The 20,167-nt window shown below is 36.8% G+C and overlaps 1 protein-coding gene across 2 annotated transcripts in view; it reads right to left on the bottom strand.

Annotated features, from left to right (window-relative positions):
* The window catches only part of AGPAT5 (1-acylglycerol-3-phosphate O-acyltransferase 5), a 63,706-nt gene that overhangs the window by 10,465 nt on the left and 33,074 nt on the right, over positions 1-20,167 (bottom strand). For both annotated transcript variants that reach the window (XM_068937346.1, XM_068937347.1), the window contains exons 5-6: positions 17,353-17,443; positions 7,534-7,695 (exon numbers count right to left, since the gene is read on the bottom strand). In XM_068937346.1, the coding sequence (XP_068793447.1) occupies positions 7,534-7,695; positions 17,353-17,443 (253 nt within the window). The remainder of the gene's footprint in view (positions 1-7,533; positions 7,696-17,352; positions 17,444-20,167) is intronic.

The raw sequence follows: 20,167 nt of genomic DNA, 5'->3' as shown, positions 1-20,167 counted from the left end.
GGGGGAAGTTCCAGCTACCTTTATAGAGACTGCATCAGTGTTTTACCAGAATGAGGTGTGTGTGTGGAGGAGGATTCTTTGCTGGAACAACTAGTTGGAGCACCCACAGGAAAAGATGCCATTCTTGATGCGGTCTTGAGTGTGCAAAGTATTAGTGAGAGGTGCTCTGCAATTACAATATTAAACTTAATTGTACTGTAAAGATAGTTTAGCATTGTATTTAGCTCAGGCTAACTAAATCTAGCACCCAAACACACACTCAAGGAAATGATGTTAAACAAAAAAATTGTCAAAAACTCTAAAAGGTACAGTCCAAAGGGAGGTAGTCTAAAGGCTGTTAAGGAAAAACACAAAAAACATGACAAAAACAAACAAAACTGAAAAGTCAAAACCTCTAAAAACTTGTATTAGAAATCTAGGTAAAACACGTGCAACAGTACAAAAGAGGTGGACTAAAACCCACGCGCTGCATGGCTTAATGGGAAAATTAAGGAAGCTATCATATCCCAACCTCCTCTTTGAGGAATGGAAAGCTTATGGAAACGAGGAAAAAAAAAAAAAAACCCCACAAAACACCTCAGGTCAAATGTAAATGCAAAATTAAGAAGACTAAAAAGGAACTTGAAAACTGCCTTGCAAAGTATGCTGTAACTGATTCTAACATGTTTTTAAATGTACGTAAAGCAGCAGGCCACACAAGGACCTGGTGGGACTACCTGATGACAAAGATGTGAAGAGGGGCACTCATGAAAAAGCGTAAGACCACAGAAGAGAAATAATTCTTTGCGCTAGTCTTTTTTACTGAAGATGTTGGGGATATTCCTACACCCATTGCATTCTTTGTACCAACTCACTCAAAGGAACCGGATCAATTTGAATTAAACAGACAGAAACTATTAGACTAAATAAACAAGTTGTCAGGAAGTCACCAAAACCAAAACAGCATTCATCTAAGAGCCCTCAAACGTGGAATTTAAAAACAAACATGTGTAATCTACCATTAGAAAAAGCCACTGTGCTAGAAGCAAGCGGAGTTTCGCTTCTACAAATAAGGGCTTTAGAGACGACGTTGGGAAACAAAGACCAGAGGATCTGACATCCCTGGGTAAGAGAGCAGAATCTGTAAGATCACTAAGCGCAGAGATGATTACAGTCTGCTGGGAAAGAGTTGGCATGGATTCTGTAAAGGGAAATCCTGTCTCACCAATTTGCTGCATTTCTACAACAGTGTCAAGGAGCAGGCAGATAAAGGGGATTCAGTGGACATGATATATTTGAATTTTCATAAAGCCTCTGACAGGATTCCACACTGAAGGCTATTAAAGAAATTAAGCTGCCATGGGATTACAGTAAATGATGTTTTGTAGACTAAAAGCTGCTTAAGGATAGGAAGCAAATGCAAGGACTTAATGGTCACTTTTCAGGATGGAGAAGATCCAGCAGCTGGGGTCCTCCAGGGATTGATGCTGGGACTGGTTTTATTCATCATCATCAATGACCTGAAGAAGGGAGCAAAGAGAGGTTTCCAGTTTCAGGACACACTAAGCTCTTTTGAGCAGTCAAATGCTGGCTGATAGTGAGGAACTCCTAAAAGACCTTCAAGTTGAACAATCAGGGAGGAAAAGGTGGGAGCTGAGCCCCGGCAAAAATAAATGTAGGAATATAATCTAAACCATGACTACATGATGCTTAACTTGGAACTGGTGGTTAAAACTCTGGAGACATGAGTGACCATTCTCTGAAACCATCCACTCTGCAGTGGAAGGTTTGGGTGGTCTGGGTGCAGCAGCAGCCCATAATCCCCCCCAAATACTGGACAACATCAGGAAAGAGATATTGAGAAGAGGGCAGAGGGAGTCACTCTGCAGATATATTGAAAAATTGTGAGTCCACATTTTGAACACTGTGTGCAGTTCTGGTCTCTGTCTCAAGGAGGATGTAGAGAAGGCTAAGGCGTTTAGGGAGACGGAGTACCTTCTTTACAAACAAGGAGAGACTACAAAAACTGATTTTTTGATTTTGAGAGGGGAAAGCCGAGGGCAGGATATGACAGTTTAAAAAAATCATGAAGGTAGTGAATAAGAAGAACTCTTGTTCAACAAATCCTGCAAATACAATCGGAGATAATCACATTTCTGTACCTTCCTCAAGAGGCACAGACCTAAAGGATGATGCTCATTAAATTATTAGTAGAAAATGGTACCAGTAGTTTCCTACACTGCTATCAGCACTGGAGAGCAGGCACACAGTGTCATTGTAAGCTGTCTTGCTGAAACAAGGTGGTATTTGATAAAGATCCATACTGCTTACACAGCCTAGTTCACCAAAACAGTCTTTGCATTCTTGAAGAATACATACATACAGCACAGGTAAAGAAACAGAGATGCTACCTGTTTTGCTACACTCAAGATCAAACAGACCTTTATAGATAGTTCATTCAAAAAAAAAAGGAGAAAATAAAGGACTACAGTAAGGCCTACAATCGTTCCCAAAAAGGGATACTAATCTTCAGTGAAATGTCACTTTTTTCAAATAGAAGTACAATGTCTAATTCTTATGGTATTAAAATATTTTGCATTACATAATATATCCAGACTGTAATCTGCAGAATATTGATGCACACGTGCAAATCTATGCTCAAAGCGCCGCCTGAAATAAGCCATCTACAAATTACCAGATGGGCTTTTCATGTTGCTCAGACTAATTTTAGAAGAAAAGTGTAAGGGTTCTAAAGTTACAGATCCAGTCTTATGAAAGCATTTTCACTTGTCCTCCAGTTTAAGTTTGAATGACCGTTTGTCTACATTGTGGAACCTGGTGAAATCATCTTATTCAGAAAATGCCGTATTTTAACACCTTACACAAAATAAAAACAAGGTTTTCATTTAAAGCAAAACTGTAGGATAAAATATCATTAAAACTATGTTACCCACTACTATTACCAAAATTCCTCAAAAGTTTAAATTGAAAATTTACATTATGAAATACAAAAGGTAGTTATTTAAATTTTGCTTGAACTCATGAAACATGACAAGTCCATGACATGAGATTTAGTACACACTCACAAAGCCATCCCACACTTGACTCAAATATCATCAACGCTGATGTCCAAACGCAATTCTCATCTATATCCTTTCTTCAGATGCTCTAAATTAATTGCCATTAACTTTTCAATATTTGTTCATGTAATAAGAACATCACAACTAGCAGACATGTGAACAGATTAATAGTCATCTCATCACTGTAAATTTACTTTTACTGTTTTACAATCCTATTACTCTTTATCAGGTTATTTACTTAGTTTTTTAAATTCTTTCAACATATCTGTAACCACGTGCTTGTTATCTTTCTTCGGACCTTAAAAGACAAAGGATATGATCAAATTCGGGCCACGGTCCAGACTAGGACTGGTTTCTATTGCTCCAGTTTCTTCTCCATTGTTCTGTATTATACTGTCTAAACGGGTCCTAACAAAAATATAAGCATTTGGAAAAGCATTATTTCCCCCAGGGAAGTTAAACCTCTCTGACCTCCTCAAATCATACTGATCAAAGTGATGTACTGATTTTCAGAAGTGCACACATACACATGCTTTCAAACTGTTTGCTCTGGAACTGATATACAACAGAGTCAATTCTCAGGAATTCCTCTGACTTCTTTAAGACAGAGTCTATATGTACTTGCTATTTTTGTTCAATGTTTATCATTGTCACATGCTGCTATTTCACACTCTCTTTCATCTACAATAGCCAGATAAATGCCATCTGGTTATGTTAAAACCTTCAGGCAGAATAATAAAGATGTAAATGTGAACATAATGTTCTCTCACGTGCAAGAATGACAACATTTCCCACATCTCGGGAGACCCTAACACCAAGCAAGGCTAGACGTGAACACTTAGGGCATTAATATGGAGGGGGAACACTAGGTTCTCACTCTTTCTTCCCAAGCTTATTTCTACCTTTTATTTAACGACAGCGTAGTAAAAAATGATCAACAGATCCAGCACCAAACAATTTTTCTTTCCTTTTCCCTTCTAAGTAGTTCTTTCAGAATTTAGAGCCTGAATTGCACTTAAGCTGTGTTGCAGTGCCCATATAATCATATGGATTAATATGGACAGAACCATTTGGCTCTCAGTCTAATGATCACAAATAAAAACAATCTAGCAGCATAATCTTCCCTAAGCATGCTACTCTATCATTAGTGACTTGGACAAAACATCCTCAGGAGTGTGAGAGGAGAAATCTATGGGAAATTGCTTTTCTCTGGAAAGGCTGCTACATGCAGGACAACTGTAATGTGGACAAACTTCCACTGGAAATGCACCAAGGTCCAAACTTGTTGGAACAAAAACGAATGAATAACCAACAAATGGTAGAACAAAAATTGCAACCATTAGTCACCACAGTTGGATGTGAAGCATAACTAGCAATCCTTGTCTAAAATTACTAATCAAATTTGATGTCTTCTAAAACAAACAAAACTTGCAGTTGGCAAGTGCCAACAAAACATTAAAATACATAAATAGTAACACAAAGTACAACATATTTGAAAAGATATAATATAACAATTTATTTGGCCTAAAAAGGTACCATGTTAACAGATGTTTTTCGCATTCAGTGTTGTACTCAAAGCACTAATGTAGAAGAATTGTGAATGTATTTTTTCCAGATGCTAGCATACTACGTTTTGTTTTAGTCCTGTTGAACAGGTAAATATTATGATATTTCAGCTTGCTGGACTGAAAAAAAAATCAGTTTTGTTAAGATAGATTCTATTTACTGTTAGACTTCTATATTTCCAATTTAAAATACAATTAAAATATTTTTTCTTCAGAAAAAGTTTTCTTCAGTTGAAGTTTATTAACACAATTTCTCAGATAAAGTGTGGTAGGACTAATCATAGTCACTGAAAGGCTCCTTTTGACCTGCTCTGCCTACTACTGAACACAGTGATCAAGAGCCAGCCACGTTCCTGGATAAGTATGTGGCTTTTCAGGAGTGGCACAGGCTCTTCTGAGGAACAGAGATTTATAGATTTGGAAGTATAATGTATTTATGGAGAATAATTTTACCTGTGTGGAATTCAGATTTCATTCACATGGGAAATGTCATACTATGGGAAACATAGTCCTCAAATAAAATCATATTTAACAGAAATTTGTTTTCCACGCCATAAATTCCAATCAGAGCTGCTAGACTGAAAAAGACACGTCAACCTTATCTTTTAAAGATTACTAGGACTGTATTGCCATTTTGTGCAGGTGAGAATGAAAAACAAAATTCTAAGTAATCTCTGACAGAAACATGAAATGCTCGTATGAAATACACAGATGAAACTGTCATTTTATAACTCAAATGCATTTCATGTATATCAAATGCAAAAAAATTCATAGTTAAATTCGTACTCATACTCCTGAACAGACCAAATGTTGGACTGTTGCAGAACAAACCGTGAGGTGATCTTGACCTTTTAGAACAGAAATTATTTTTCTTCCATTTTGTGTCTGGAGGACCTAGAAGAATGACAGATATGCTGCCCTCTAATTTATAAAGTGTCTTTAATCTACATATAATTTATATTATATGGAATATGTTGGACTACCACGATGATTTGGAATATCTTGGATGGATATTTCGTTTATCTGCTCTGTAATGGATAACAACTGGTTGGCTGCCCTTCATTCTGGCATTACTAGCTTCACTGTTACCAAAGACTGAGACAGTAAATATCCCAAGCTGAACAGCAAGGGCAGCTGAAAGACAAACCTAAAGAAATCCATGAGTGAGTGACTGCTGTGCAGTCCGTAAAAAGCTGGATGCAGAGCAGTCAACCCATGATCATTTGATTAGCACTTGACATCAGACACAAAAAGAGCCAGTAGGGAAATCTAGTTTGTTATATCGTGTTTTATACAAACTGTAAGATTCAACAGGTGAAGAGGTCTTGGAAGGAATTTGAACACTTGCCATCTTATCATTAGGTAATGACATTTTAACAGTTTAATTAACCATCAGGTAGTCAAGAGTCCAGCATGTGAAAATGGCTGAAGCCGTCTACTAATTAAGTCATGAAACAAGATATGCCGCAGGGAACGGGAAATAATCCTATTTGTTTTGAATAGACTCTTGAAAAGGACTAGGTGACAGGATAAAAGGGAGGTGCCAGTCTTCAAGAGAGTCTGTAAGAGGGTCATAAGGTATTAAAAAGGACACTCCAAACACTAAAAAAAAATTTTAATTGTAAAATCTGTAAAATGCAAGTCCAAAGAGGATCATAAGAATTAAAATATAAAAATGTATTTTCAATACTTAATCACCAAAAAACCCAGATGGGAACAAAGTACATGTGAAAAAAGCCATCTTAAGAGCTAACAGGACAAGAAAAATGTTGAGTTAAAATACAGTGTTAACAGTTCTGCTGGTTATCTATTCAAAAAGAGTTTTTAAATAGGGTGAAAATTCAAAAAATCCTAAAGAAAATTTCAGAACTTCTAACTAACTGGTATCTGAAAGGAATTCATGTGAACTGTATCTATCACCTCAACAAGATACACCTTTTAATGGGACATGTGAACAGCTGCACAATAAGCTACTCTTAGAAGCAGAAAGATTAAGTCCCAGGCCCACAGGGACACGGGACTAGCTAAGGAGTAGCTGAGGAATAACCAACTTCTTAGTTAAGAAGTTACCTGCAGGCCCCTCAAGCAACATCGATCCCTCGTCCAAAAGTTTGAACACTTCTCTGGAACTACCATGGGATTTTTTTTTTTCTTGGTATCAGAAGACTCAAAAGTATCACCTACTGCTAGATGGCAAAAGACTGATGGACAAATACAGCTGAGTTGCATCAACTACAACTGCAAAGAAAGATTTGGCCCTCCAGTAATGGTGCCAGTAAATGAATTACCTGGGGAAAAAAAGAAAATAATAAAAAAAGATAACAAAATTCAACCCCTCAACAAACAACAGCAACAGCAAAAAACAACCCCAAGTTCTATCTCCCCCAGAACTTCCTCCAACAGAAATCCCAAAACTTATTTTTGGTTAGTGTACTGAAGGAAGGTACAACTAATTTAGCCAAATCTCTTAAGGTGTTATAATCAGTTTAAAATACTACAGCAAGTGAGGGTCATCTACATTTTAAGCATTTGTAACCTTACTGGACATGTTTAGCAATTTTAAAAATTACAAATAAAATACATTATTACACATTCCTTTAAAATAGATGGAACTTCAGCAACTACGCCATATGCATACATATAACATGAGGGAGAGAGACAGAACTTAAAATCACTCCAAATCCTGAGGCTAGAAGAAACATGAAGGTAAATGGCACCTCATGCCAATGGCTTCAAATTCATTTCAACTCCAAAGAGCACTAGTATGCCCTACCAACGGCTTATAAGACAGCTGAATCCCGAAGCATTGTGAAGATTGCTTTATCTTTGGAACCTCACAAGGCAACTGAACCTGGCTTTGTATATGAAAAAACATATAACTGTGGCATGTTTAATCAACACCAACTTACCTGTCATAGATGGTGCCACTTTTCTTTGCCCTTTGTGGTCCAAAGTACCTTCATATGCTACAGTCACATCATAAACTGCATCCACATAGTCTTTCATTGTGTCAATGGCTACATGAGTTGCCTTCACACGTGGTGTCAGCACATGTTTTAATACGGCAAGTCCTAGGGGAAAAAAAAAAAAAATCAGTGTTTGAAAGTAAACGGGACTTCACATAGTGCCAAGACACCACGGTATCCTCAACTCAAAAAATCAAAAAAAGAAAGTATGTTTTTTAATCTAAGTTCTCAGTTTATAATCTGTGTCTATATGCTGCAGGCTTTCATGTGTTTAAAAAGAAAGAGTGACGAGAACATTACATTTGTTCTATGAGCAAATGTGGAAGATGAAAGCAATTTCATGGGATGTTCATGAAAGGCAGGCTGCTCCACAAAACACTCCTGTGGCTCCTTCTCTAGAAGGTTTTGATGTGGCTCATAACCTATGAAAAGGTGTTACTCCTTACTGTTTCTGTCCGACTGAGGTAAAAAATGGGATGAATTAACTGAGAAATACTAAACACATAGAATACAATCTCCTGAAATTCTGCATCATAAACCAATTTGGTAGATGAGGCATAAGTACAGATAAATTAGGGATTACTAATGCTCAGCCAGCACTGTACTTCCAATGGGCAAACCCATTCTATCAACATACTAAATCCTAATCCTGCTCCGTGACAACAACACAGCAGTCATATTAAACTACCCACGCTAAAACAGGATGCTGCACTTCTCCAAAGCCAACAAGCTATCAGAAATTTCAACTTTTGTCAGTTTTCTACTTTCAATTCTAGTTTCCAATACTTTTGCTTCCCTCTTACTAACGTCACATACTGGGACTTCAAATGCGGTTACTCTAATTTGCAGAAAGATGACAGAGAGCAGTTAGGCTCTGGTCTAACTCAGGACAGCTTGAGCCAGTCACAATGACTTGCTGCTATCAAAAAAGGGGAAACTCTACTTTATCCTCAACATCGGTTTCCCTCTACTCCTCTCTTTCTGCATGCATGTTCCTACTACTAACTCTGCATAGCTCTGGCACTCCGTTCCCCACCCCCAGCTGATTCAACTCACCATCCCAGCAGAAAACCAACCAGCAGAGCAGGCTGGGGATAACAAAACACTGAGCTGAGAGGAAGAAGAAAGCCTTTGCTGTTTTCCTGGCAGCAAGCTAACAGACTTACTTAGCTACTAACAAAACCATAGTCACAGAAACCTTCTCCATCAGTCCAGGCCAAAACACAGAGATTGGTATGTCAGGCACAAAAAAATATCAAGTTTCACAGCAACCTTCAGATCACTGTTTGCTTCCTCTGACTGCTTCCACCTAGAGCATACTCAAGAACATACCGGGTTTGGAACATACTGGGCTTGACAGTATAAACTACATTCTACTTCCAGTATTTTAATATAAATTAATCTGAAAATGAAGATAAACTTTTCATGATGTCAACACAGCTCTTCCACACTTATTTGAAAGTGCTTCTGTAGGAAGAAAAAGTACATGAGTTGAAAAATTTCAGAACCTTGCTGTTAAATGTGTACCTTTCTCAAAGAAAAATATTAGAATATGATTGAGGTTATTCCTTTCTAGCCATATCTGCCATTTGTTTTACTCTTCAGTATAAAGAACCATCCGTTGCTGCAAGTGGTTCCTGACAAATGGAGTTGAGATTTTTCCAAACCAAAGTATGCAGCACTGCTTAAGAAATATTTTAACCTACAAAATACAAAAGATATTGAATTACGTCCTGACTTTGACTAAATTTTTCTCCCTTTGTTAGGCAAAACACACTTTGATTTAAAATTATGAAAATGTCTGCTGAATACTGTAAAACAACATCAGTTTCTGAACAGCTGTAGGAGTTTTATAGTTGAAAATTTCACTATAAATCATTATCACTATCCTGATGTCTTAACATTTGCTAAGGACCTCTTTGTTCAAACAAGGAGATAAAAGGTTATTTACCGGCACTCTTTCTGAAGTCATTGTTCTAAGCTCTACCGGCAATAGTGATAACTGTTTGTGCAAAATGTTACATGGATCCTGTAAATATTTTGAAGCATAACATGGTGGTAGGGTTTTTTTTTTTTTAATTTATTTTTTATTTTTACCTTGTGAACTGTTACATCAAACATAGCTAATTATGTTATGTTTCCAAACGTTTACTCACCAAGTGAAGCACTGCATATTCTAGTGTTGTTTCAGTGATGAGGTTGGTGTGGACATTCCATTCAACACACCTCTTGCTGACCCACATTCCCAAACATACTCATTTTACCCTAAACATTTCTCATTCCTCCCTTGTCAAACTACTACTGTAGAGAGGGAAAGGGGAAATTCAGACTTCAGTGAGGACAGAGTCCGCTGGAAAAATTAATTTAGGAATCAAATGGTATTCAGAGCTGAGGTGTTTTTGAATCCATGGCCTATTCTGTTGGTGAAGATGGTCAGTGAAAGTCTGTGAAGTGCAGTAATAACATAAGTCCTTCATATTGCACTGGCTACTGTTGCACTCTTGAAGATTTAAATACAAAAGGAGTATGCCTCCAGTTGAAATCAATAAAGTTCATAATCCATTATTTAGTACCTCTGCAGTGCCTGACAGACATGCAACAATAACAGGAGTTCAACACATCCTTTTAAAGAATCTGTTTTATAAAAACGTTAACTACGCATTCTTACAGTTGATGATCCTTGATCATCAAGATGATCTTTGCTAAAATCAGCATAACAGAATTCAAACCCAACTCGTTATGTTGTAGTCACCTTGGCAAGCTGCCTGTATCCAATTCACAAAACACTGTGCTTAAACTGTTTTTAAATGTTGTGCAATACTAAGTTAGGACTCTCTGTCAAAGTATTTGAGGTCATGAGATTTTACTTTAAATGCCAAAGAAAACAAGTTAAATGTCTAATAATGTGATACTCACAAATTAGCTAATATAGAAAAAAAGCTATAAGGTAAAGATATAAAATACCAAATACTATAATATCTCATTGCAAGCTGGTAAGAAAACCCTATCAAGGGCTTCTGAAGTCATTAAAATAACATGAAAATCTGGAGAAATAAAGGGAGCAATGGTAATTCAAATAACATCCTGTTTACCATACTATAATAAGATACAGTATTACATCAGAAAAAGTCTGCAATGAAATTGAATGAAATAAAAGTAAGGTTTTAGTTTGGGAAGTACAAAGGCCCAAATCATCAGTGTCTCCAGAACTGAAATTTTCACGTAAACTGAAAAATATAAAAAATAAACAAACCCACCACTTATTTAATCTCTCAGGGTGAAGTTACATGATAGCCAACCACAACTCTAGGGAGATCTCTCTTGCTCCTCCTTTCTTCTGGACAGAGCTATCCAGTACAAGCAGGCCAGCTACAGTTTCAGATTTGTCCATTAATCACATTTTTACCCCGACACATGCACACAACACATTTTAAAATGAAAACAATACAAAAATTAGTTCTAAATTAAAGTATCACCTTAGCACTATCATATTTAATCAATAGTAGTTATACTCTCACTAAAAGTGGATGTCACAGTAGTTTGAGAAGTTCCCCCCCCCCCGCATAAATCCACGTTACTTGGTATTAATATAAAAACAAAAACAGGGTGAAAAACAATTAATCAAATTCAATATAAATTAGATCTTCCTTCCCCCCCCCGCCCCGGTGCAGGACTGATATTAAACTGAAAGCTTTGTAGTTATCTGGGGTGTCCTAAATACTCACCCAACATTAACTTCCTACCAGCCTTCTGGAATTTCCCCTGTGATCTAAGGGTTACTTATTAAAACGAGAAAGAGTCCAGAGAGACATATAAAATTACATATGGCGGGAGAAAAGGCTCTAGCTCAACAAGAATGTTTGTGTGGGAGCTTCCTCTTCCCAAGCTACAAATATTACTAGATTCCTATCCTCCCTCTTTAATAGAATAGATTTGAAGGAATTCTGCCAAGAAAGCTGTAGAAGAAATCTGCTCAAATGAAAGTTATAAAACTTTGAATCTTTTTCTCCACTGAAAAGTTAGCTGCACAGTAGCAAATTTCAATTATCCTTCCAATATTTTCGGTACGGTCTGGCCACCTATGCAGATTGGAACACTGGTCAGGCCACAATGAAAAGACTAGCCACAATGATGCAAGTGTGCAAGTCCCCAGGATAGTTGAGCAATGTTAAGGAGGCATGCATAAACACAGAGACTCATGGAAGAAAAAGTTGAAGAAAAAAAGGCAGAAATACAGTGTAAAAAAAAAGTTGGAGAGATGGAGAAAAAAAATCAGTCATAAACAGTAATTTGTTTGTGCACACTTAGATAGTACGCTTTATAAAAAAAAATATAAAGTTTTAATTTTGACAGGCAAAGTAGAACATACCGAATCTACTGCTTTCCCATAAAATGATTTCTCGCCTCAGTGACTGTGAATAATAATTCAGAATGTTGAGATAAATATTACAGCACTGACTGCATTCATATTTTCAGACTCTTAAATATGAGATATAGTGTCACAACTAAGAAATACTCCTTCAAAACTGGCAAGCATGCTCAGTTATTGCTGAAGTCAAATGAAAAACAGTGCTGTTCAATCTCTTTGAAAAAAATAGGTGATCAATATAAGAACAAAATACAGCGGGTAAACAATTTAGTCGATGATTATGTTTCTGGATGAGAAAATTCCCATCCTAATCGTTTTAAAATTTATTTTATAACGTTAATATTCTTCCTAACATTTGACATTGAAAGTCCTACAGGAAATTACAGGGAAAGCCATCTGCATGCTATTTTCCATGGACTCATATAAAAAGGACTTAGCTGATGATAGTATTAAAAAGCTGCATGCTTTTGAAAAAGGTGCTTTCTGTTATGATGAACGAGGAATGTAAACAATGCCCTCAAGAAGCATAAGACTGTCCCACACCAAACACAGGACACCTCACTTTCTTCCATAATAAGTAACTCCAAAAAAGCTCTTAAGAATACAAGGTAGCTTTATCCCCTCCCAAATCTCATTCCCTAAAGGATGATGTTTAATAACAGAAGTCCCTTCCTCACTCATATCTATCTCTCAAAGGCTACTCAAGTCCCCCCCTCACACTTTTTAAAAGTGCACAGTGAAATGTGAGGAGGAGAATATAATTTCAAATGAAATTTGCTTGCATGAAAGTGTGTGGAAAAAAAGATATCACCAAAAGCTATTTTTGAGAGACAGTTCCAAACAAACATTCCTTGATACTAAATACTTCAGATTGCTTTAAAATACAATCTAAAACCAATGCCAAGATCAAGAAGGGAAACATTTTTAATTAGCTCAGTTGAAATACCACTTTTTTACATGACCTGTAAAAGCAATTTTGAGATAAGCATATCCTGCACACACAAATATCTTAGTAGAAAGCATGATACTATTCAAGATAAACTTTGAATTAAAAAAACATTTACATTTGCAACTTTTCTGCCTAAAAACAAAAAAGATAATAAATGAATATCTGAAATATTTGCTTGATTAAACGACCCACGTCAGAAATCAAACATAAATATAAAATTCCAGTAGATGCCTTTCACCGGGGAAGATTGTTTTGTCTGTGCTCAACAGCAGCAAGCCAAGTTAAATTTAACAAGCTTTTTAATCATGTTTTCTTTAACTTTTCAAAAGTTAATAACATCAGGAGTAGGAAGGTATTGGATTTTCTTACTTATTTTCAAATGTTTGCCATTTGGATGCCAAATTTGGATAAAGATCATAACATACTAAACCTAAGAAATTTGTAGTTGTTTGGAACAGTTCTATAGGTCTAGGGATGCAGGTCTAACCCCTAGAAAACAATCAGAAATATCTATGCATATATATTTTGGAAAGACATAAATAAAACAAATTTTACACTAAAAGCTGATATCCAAAATTATGCATTTTTGTGGGCTTTACAGAAATTTTATTCTACAGTTCAGTACCAATAATAAGCCTCAAAAGAGGTACAGTTTGTCATAAATAAAAATTACCACTTCTAACATTATGAAAAGATTGAAGTTAAATTCTTATCAAAATATGAGTGCCACCTACATACTATAGTTCCCCAGACTCAACAGCTCAAGCCCACTTACTAGCGTGGAAGAATCATTGCACTTTTAAGATGTCTTAAATATTAGTGACCCTTTTTAGGCTCTGATCTATGATCTACATCAACTGAATGAGCACACCACATTTTGAAGACAGCAATCACATTAGCTGACTACTGACTTATAGTGGAAAACTAAAGCAAATTCTAATTAAGATCACTGACTATGTACTTGAATAGCAGAAGTTGGAAGGCAAAAGCACAGGGTGAACTCAGAAGATATACATACCTTCCCATTCCTAGACCTTTAATACAGGAGAGAGAAAAACATTCCATCAGAATCTTAAAAGACGTCGCATGAGAAACACAAATAACAACCAGTCTGAAACCTGCAGAAGACACAGTCCTGGGAGCAACTGATGGACTCATCTCACAGAGCCACATACTTGCCGTCAGGCAAGGACAACAAGGAGTAATGGCTCAAATACAGCTATATGGCATGTACCCCCTTTGGCTTGGTGGTGGGGTGTTTTATCCACCTCTGACAGAAACGTGAAGACCAGACAGATGTCTTCATCTGACATTCTGGCAACATTGCTTACGTGGTTTGCTGTGGCTATGAAATATCAGTGAACAACTACAATTCTGATCAACATTCCAATAAATATTGGAATAATTTTCTCAATTCTCCAAAATTCTACTTGTTCCGTGAATGGCTGCTGTGTTAATCCTACCATAAATAACCAAACAACTTAACTTTAGAGAGGTAGATTTTGGTTTTGTTTTTAAACTTTTGGATGCATGTTCTTCTTTTCCTAGTGCAATCAAACAATGTATTTTAAGACTGAAATGTTGCCCGTTACGTTTTGGCTAAAAATCTGAGAGGCAGATTGGAATTTTTTGCCACTTGTAAAATGTAAACTAATTAATTTTCAGTTTCTGAGAGTACTCGCATCACGAGACATAAGACAACGTTCTCAGTTTATCGCTATAAAAAAAATTAGCATCCCCGAAGGTAGGTAAGTTTTTGTAAGCCACTGGCTACAACAGACAGAACTTAAAATAGCGTTCAAAAAAATGAGAATACGGTTCCGCTGTGTCAAATGTATCAACAGTGAAGTCTACTCTGTGTATGTCAGTCTCCAACAAGAAAATCAGGAACATTAATGCCTCTAACAAAGAACTGGCAGTACACTCAACCTAGAGCTTGGCTGGGATCACAAATATTCAAGTCCAGTTCATGAAACTCATTTTTCACTGTACAGCACCCTTTATTCCTTTCTAAAAATAGTGAGAAAGCATATGGCCCTATTCCTTTCGTAGAAGTTTCTCCATGTTTTATAGCCTTCAGTCTCAACTTCTTCCTACCCAAAACAGATCCACCCTGTGTGCTTCATTTGCCCATGTTACAGAAAGAAGAATTCCGTTTACTCTTGCTAGGAGACAAGATCTTATGTAGAACCTACATAAGAAATCCTACAGCAGAACAAACTGTAACACGAAATTTTTTCAGTAATTAAAAAAAGGAGGACCTCAGTCACCCTTCACATTCTTTTGGTGTCTAGTATGCTTTCTTCCTATTTGTGGAGAGATGGATCTATTTAATTAATGCTCTGGTATCAGTTATATTAAGAAGACAAGATGCAATTATCAGACCTCTATTTCCTCAAGATTTATGAGGTACGAATTTTAAGCATTAAGTTACAATAGCTCTTATTGCTCTGACTGCAAGAAGTACAAGGTATTACTACCTTTCATAAAACTGTAAGAAATCAGAAGCCCTGAGGATCTTCTGGACAATAATGCGATAGCACATTTTTAGTTCAGTTCTGCAGAACTGCATAAGAGCCCTAGTACGCTTACAAGAAGCACAGCCAGCGGTCAATCTATATGTGACTGACTGGTGAGAAGTTCAGACGTGGCTCCCATGCTGAAGCACCAGCACATGGCCAGTTGCCAGGACCATGGAGGCACTAGGGCTGCTGGATGAAAACTCCAAGCCTAGGCCAGCACCGTTGTGCAGTGGAGTGAGGGTTTTCATCATCTCCTGCTGGCGGCCACTCTTGGAGTTTCCTATCCTAAGCTTCATGAAGTATATGGTACGTGCTTTGTGGCTCTTGGCCGACAGAGTAATTTGGTATGTGGTTTTCAGTGTCAGGCAGGCTGGCCATTCCTGCTTCACTGCTATGTTTGTACGAGAGATGCTCTAATTCAAGTGAATACGATTTTTTCCGTTAACTCAACAATGCAGAGGGCTATATGAATCTTACCATTAACTTGCTAGTACAGGCTCCACTTCCCATTCTCACCATATTAAATGTTGAGACAAAACTTTTGTGTGAGAGAGAGGGGGAGGGGAAAAAGCGCAACGCGAAAAATAGATCACAAGGATTCTACATTAGGATAGAAGATGCTTTCCATTTAATAAATAATTTGTACTGAAAAGTTTTTAAAAGGAGTGACCCTTAGGTGTGTGAAAGCACACCACCTTAGAAAGAACTAGAACAAATGAGCAAGTCCTCTAAATGCACAAAGCAGTGTTTGCCATTTTACAGACTACAGAGGTATAATTAAGAGGTTTATTAAAATAATAATAAAATGCCAAAGAGATCCCTTCGGTCTCCCTGCAAAAAGAGGGGAGAGGAAAAAAATAAAATCCTAAGCACTCCCTCTGAACTCTCAAAGAACAGCCAACCTAAATGAAACATTTGACTTTCATTTCCAACAGGAAACTGAAGTGATGAATACATTATGACTTAAGCTCTCTCGCACACACACACACGCACACAAATTCCATTCTTCCCAAGGAGAAGAAAAGCATATATCCTTTTGGACAAAAACTAACAATACACTTAATAGCTTGATGATATCAACAGGCTGATTCACAGACTTCTGAATTCATTTCAGTGTGTCACAGAAATGAATTTACCAGACCCATTTGTTATCCTTTGTTTACTTTCAGGATGAATTATTTCACTTTTGGTCAACAGGAAAAAACAAAGCCAGGAAACATGTTCACTGAATTGTTGAGGTTAGAAGTCTAAATGTTTTATGTATATGACATGAGAAAAATGAAAAAAAAACTTTAGACCCTCAGGTTTTCTGCAAGCCATTCCAAAGATGAAATAAGTCCATCCATGGTCACATAGACGGTGCCAATCTTCATTAAAGCAACTCCACAATAAAGTTCAACCAAGGAGGGGTTAAGAGCAGAAGGTGAAAGAGGAACAAAAACAAAATGTCATGGTAGTACTCGTAGTAAATGATATTTGGAAATGGAAGATTGATTCTAAGGCATAACATTTCCTCTGTAAAAAATCCTTTGTAACCAGTAGTAACTGTAATTGCAGTTACAATGTGAAGTTAGGTAAATCAGTGGCTGATCCAGTGTAGACAACTTCTACGCCCCTGAAGGAGTAGGAAAAGAAGTGTCCATAAATACATAAATACAGATAGAAACTAAAGGGAACTTTCTTGAAAATTAATACTCTTGTACAATGTGAAATACATGAAATATCTGTATATAAGCTAGCTCTATATGAAAAAAGAGACAGGATGAATTGTTAAGGGCGGCTTTCTAAAGTGTTACCTATGAAATGGACAGGCTTAATAGTCCAGTTAAGGTGATATCATCTTCATATCACATAACCAATAATTTCGTACAACATACGTTAACACTATAACAAAAGAATGATTTCAAATCTTTTTCGCTTACCTTCCTTTTCAGCAAATGACTGACTATCTGCAATGACTTTTGGTATTTCTGGATTGTAACGAGTCCCCTCTGGAAAAATCACTAAATACATCTGTGGGATAAAAAACAGATACCAGGTCTTAGAATTAATTTAGTTGATTCCTTTTACAGAAGTTAGCATTACTTGAAAAGTTCACAGTATTTAGTTCACACCATCTATTACTCTAAGGAGGCAAAGAAAATCAGAATACTTGAGCTGAAAACTTCTTAGCCCCAAGAAACTTACTGTTTAGGGTTCAAAATAATTTTTTCATCTGTACATCACAGAAAGTTATCCAGGTGATTTATGAAGAGAAAATAGCACACAACAACAAAAATTAAGAAGTCAGGAGCATCTGATATCAACAACAGTATTGTTCTTGTTAAGCGGGACAAGGGGAGATTTTGAAGAGAGAGCCAAATAATTGAAAGCCTCCAAGTAATATTCAAGTCAAAAGCTTCTTCCCCTTGACATGTCATCAAGGACCTAAACTATATAGTTTTTGCTTTAATACCTATGCTGCATCTTATCTTTCCTTATACTGAAATCTCATTCATAATCAGATACACTATTAACTGAGATTACATTGGATCAGCTGTCTTACGTCTCAGACGTTTTATGTATCTCACTGTATTAGATGTCAAATACATTATGAACGCAAACTGACAGTGTAGCACAATTTGAACTTTAAAGTCACATTCCTTTAAGTATCTGTATAAGTGAAGTTAAATTTCGCAGGTAAATTAGTTTGCTCACCTATTTGGCAACTATCGTGTTTATGGGTTCTCATTACACATGTATTGTTTACCTAAGTATAGGTATATTTGCATAACTGAGTGTAAAATGATGCACCCAAATAGCAGGAATCAGATTTGACGAATTTTCAGTTTGTTTCTGAGACAGAATAGAGGTTTCCTTCCTCCTTTTTTTTTTTCTATATGTAGAAGATTATGCAAAATTAAAAGTCGATTAAAAAACCCCCACTACTTATGTAGTGAAAATTTCATACTGGGGGTTCATCTGCAGCAGGAAAAGCACTAACTAGCATGAAGTTGAACATGAATTGACATTCATAGTTAAATCATGCCTACTGTACTCAGACTGTTTCTTTTTTATCTTTGCAGAAGTGAGTCTCAAGAAATCTTTGAAGGTAAAAAAGATAGTGGATTTACAGTCCAAAGAAGATCACCAGTGAGTACAGGAAGATGCTGACAAGTGGGAGGACACATCCATGAGAAGATGTAAACTTAAAAAAAAAAAAAAAAAAAAAAAAAAAAAAAGCTCAAAAGAAAGACACAGAAATAACTTTGTTTCTAGCAACACATGCTGGTATCTGCACTTGCTGATTGCAGAACAGCCAGAGACAGGGTTTAAACCAGAAGGACAGGATCCAACAGCTGAACTCCTCAGAATCATCACACAGTGGGGATGGCTGAAGATAAGCTAAAATGCACAGAAGGAGAGAAATCTAGGAAATGAGCCAACTGGAAAAGCCAGCATGTGGGACTGATAGCATCAAAATCATCAGCAGAGAGATTGAGAACAAGGAAAATTGACTAAGCAGCCTAGAATCTGTCCAAGGGAAAAAAAAAAGATCCAGAATAGCAAAAACAGTGTCAGTAGAGTTGAGAAAACAGATAAACCACAAGATATTCAGAATGGAGCTAGAGGAAAGGCTATACATGTAATAGCATGTTTGAGAAGGAAAACAATGCAGAGACTGAAGAAGTAGGTGAAGTCCAAGTGATGGTGGATTTTCAAGGACCAGCAGAAAACCAAGACATATACAGATTTCGTGGAAAAAAAATCAAATGACACTGCACTTAAGACGCAAGGTGCTCACTTTTTTCTAGTAAGACAGTAGCATAAGCACAACTTAGGCTCAGTTGCAGTCCACATTTTCACCTAGTCATACGCACATTTCATCTATGAAGTCCACAGTCGAGATACTTCAGTGACTAAATAGAAATACTCAGAGTCAGCTGGAAAACACACAGATTCAATCCCAGACAGATTTTTTCATAAATGTGTTGATATTCAGACGATGTAATTTGGATCAGATCTTTAAAGTGGTAGTCCAAGATGAGGATACTTCTCCCCATCACTAAAGAATGAATGCTCAGCTCCAAAGTGCATTATAGTGACTGTAACAGGTAAGTGTAACAGTGGAGCATATACAGGATAGGAAAATCATTCTTAGTACAGAGATCAGGAGTTAAAAACGTTCCACAACGTTACCATCCTTTCCCCTTCAAAGCAGATAATCAGTCATTGAAAGCTGATTACACAGGAGAGCACAGTATCTACTTACTCCTGTCCTGGATGAGTAACATAAAGCAGGGGTACAAGTTATATTTTAATTATTCTTGTAAACAACAAACTCCAGCAGCTGAACAAGTTTGTTGACCAAAATCTGTATATTTCTGAATTAAAAGCATACTAACAAGATGGAGAAGCAGTCTTTGCTTTATATGCAGTGTATATGAACCTAATATGCTGCTTATTATGGCTCCTATTTACATTCCTGAATTTTACTCAGGTAAAGATATCCTGCTTATACTCATTGGCAGCCCTGCCCAAGACAAAAATATGCTGCCAGTGCAATGCAGCCTACTACTTGCTTGACTGCCTATTCTCATCTCCTGACATCGGCAGCAGAAGCTAAATCCTTAAGCACCACTTCCAAAGATTATAAAATCATACAGATGTATAGTTCTTAATTGCTAAATAAGCTTCCCTGAACTTGGATTATGAATTGCTGAACTGCAGGAACATTTTAATTGCCTAGAAAGACTA

Source organism: Struthio camelus, chromosome 3 (assembly GCF_040807025.1).
Source record: "Struthio camelus isolate bStrCam1 chromosome 3, bStrCam1.hap1, whole genome shotgun sequence".
In the NCBI taxonomy this organism is placed as follows: Eukaryota; Metazoa; Chordata; class Aves; order Struthioniformes; family Struthionidae; genus Struthio; species Struthio camelus.
Note: the sequence above shows the minus strand (reverse complement) of the source record. Positions and strands in the feature narration are given on the sequence as shown.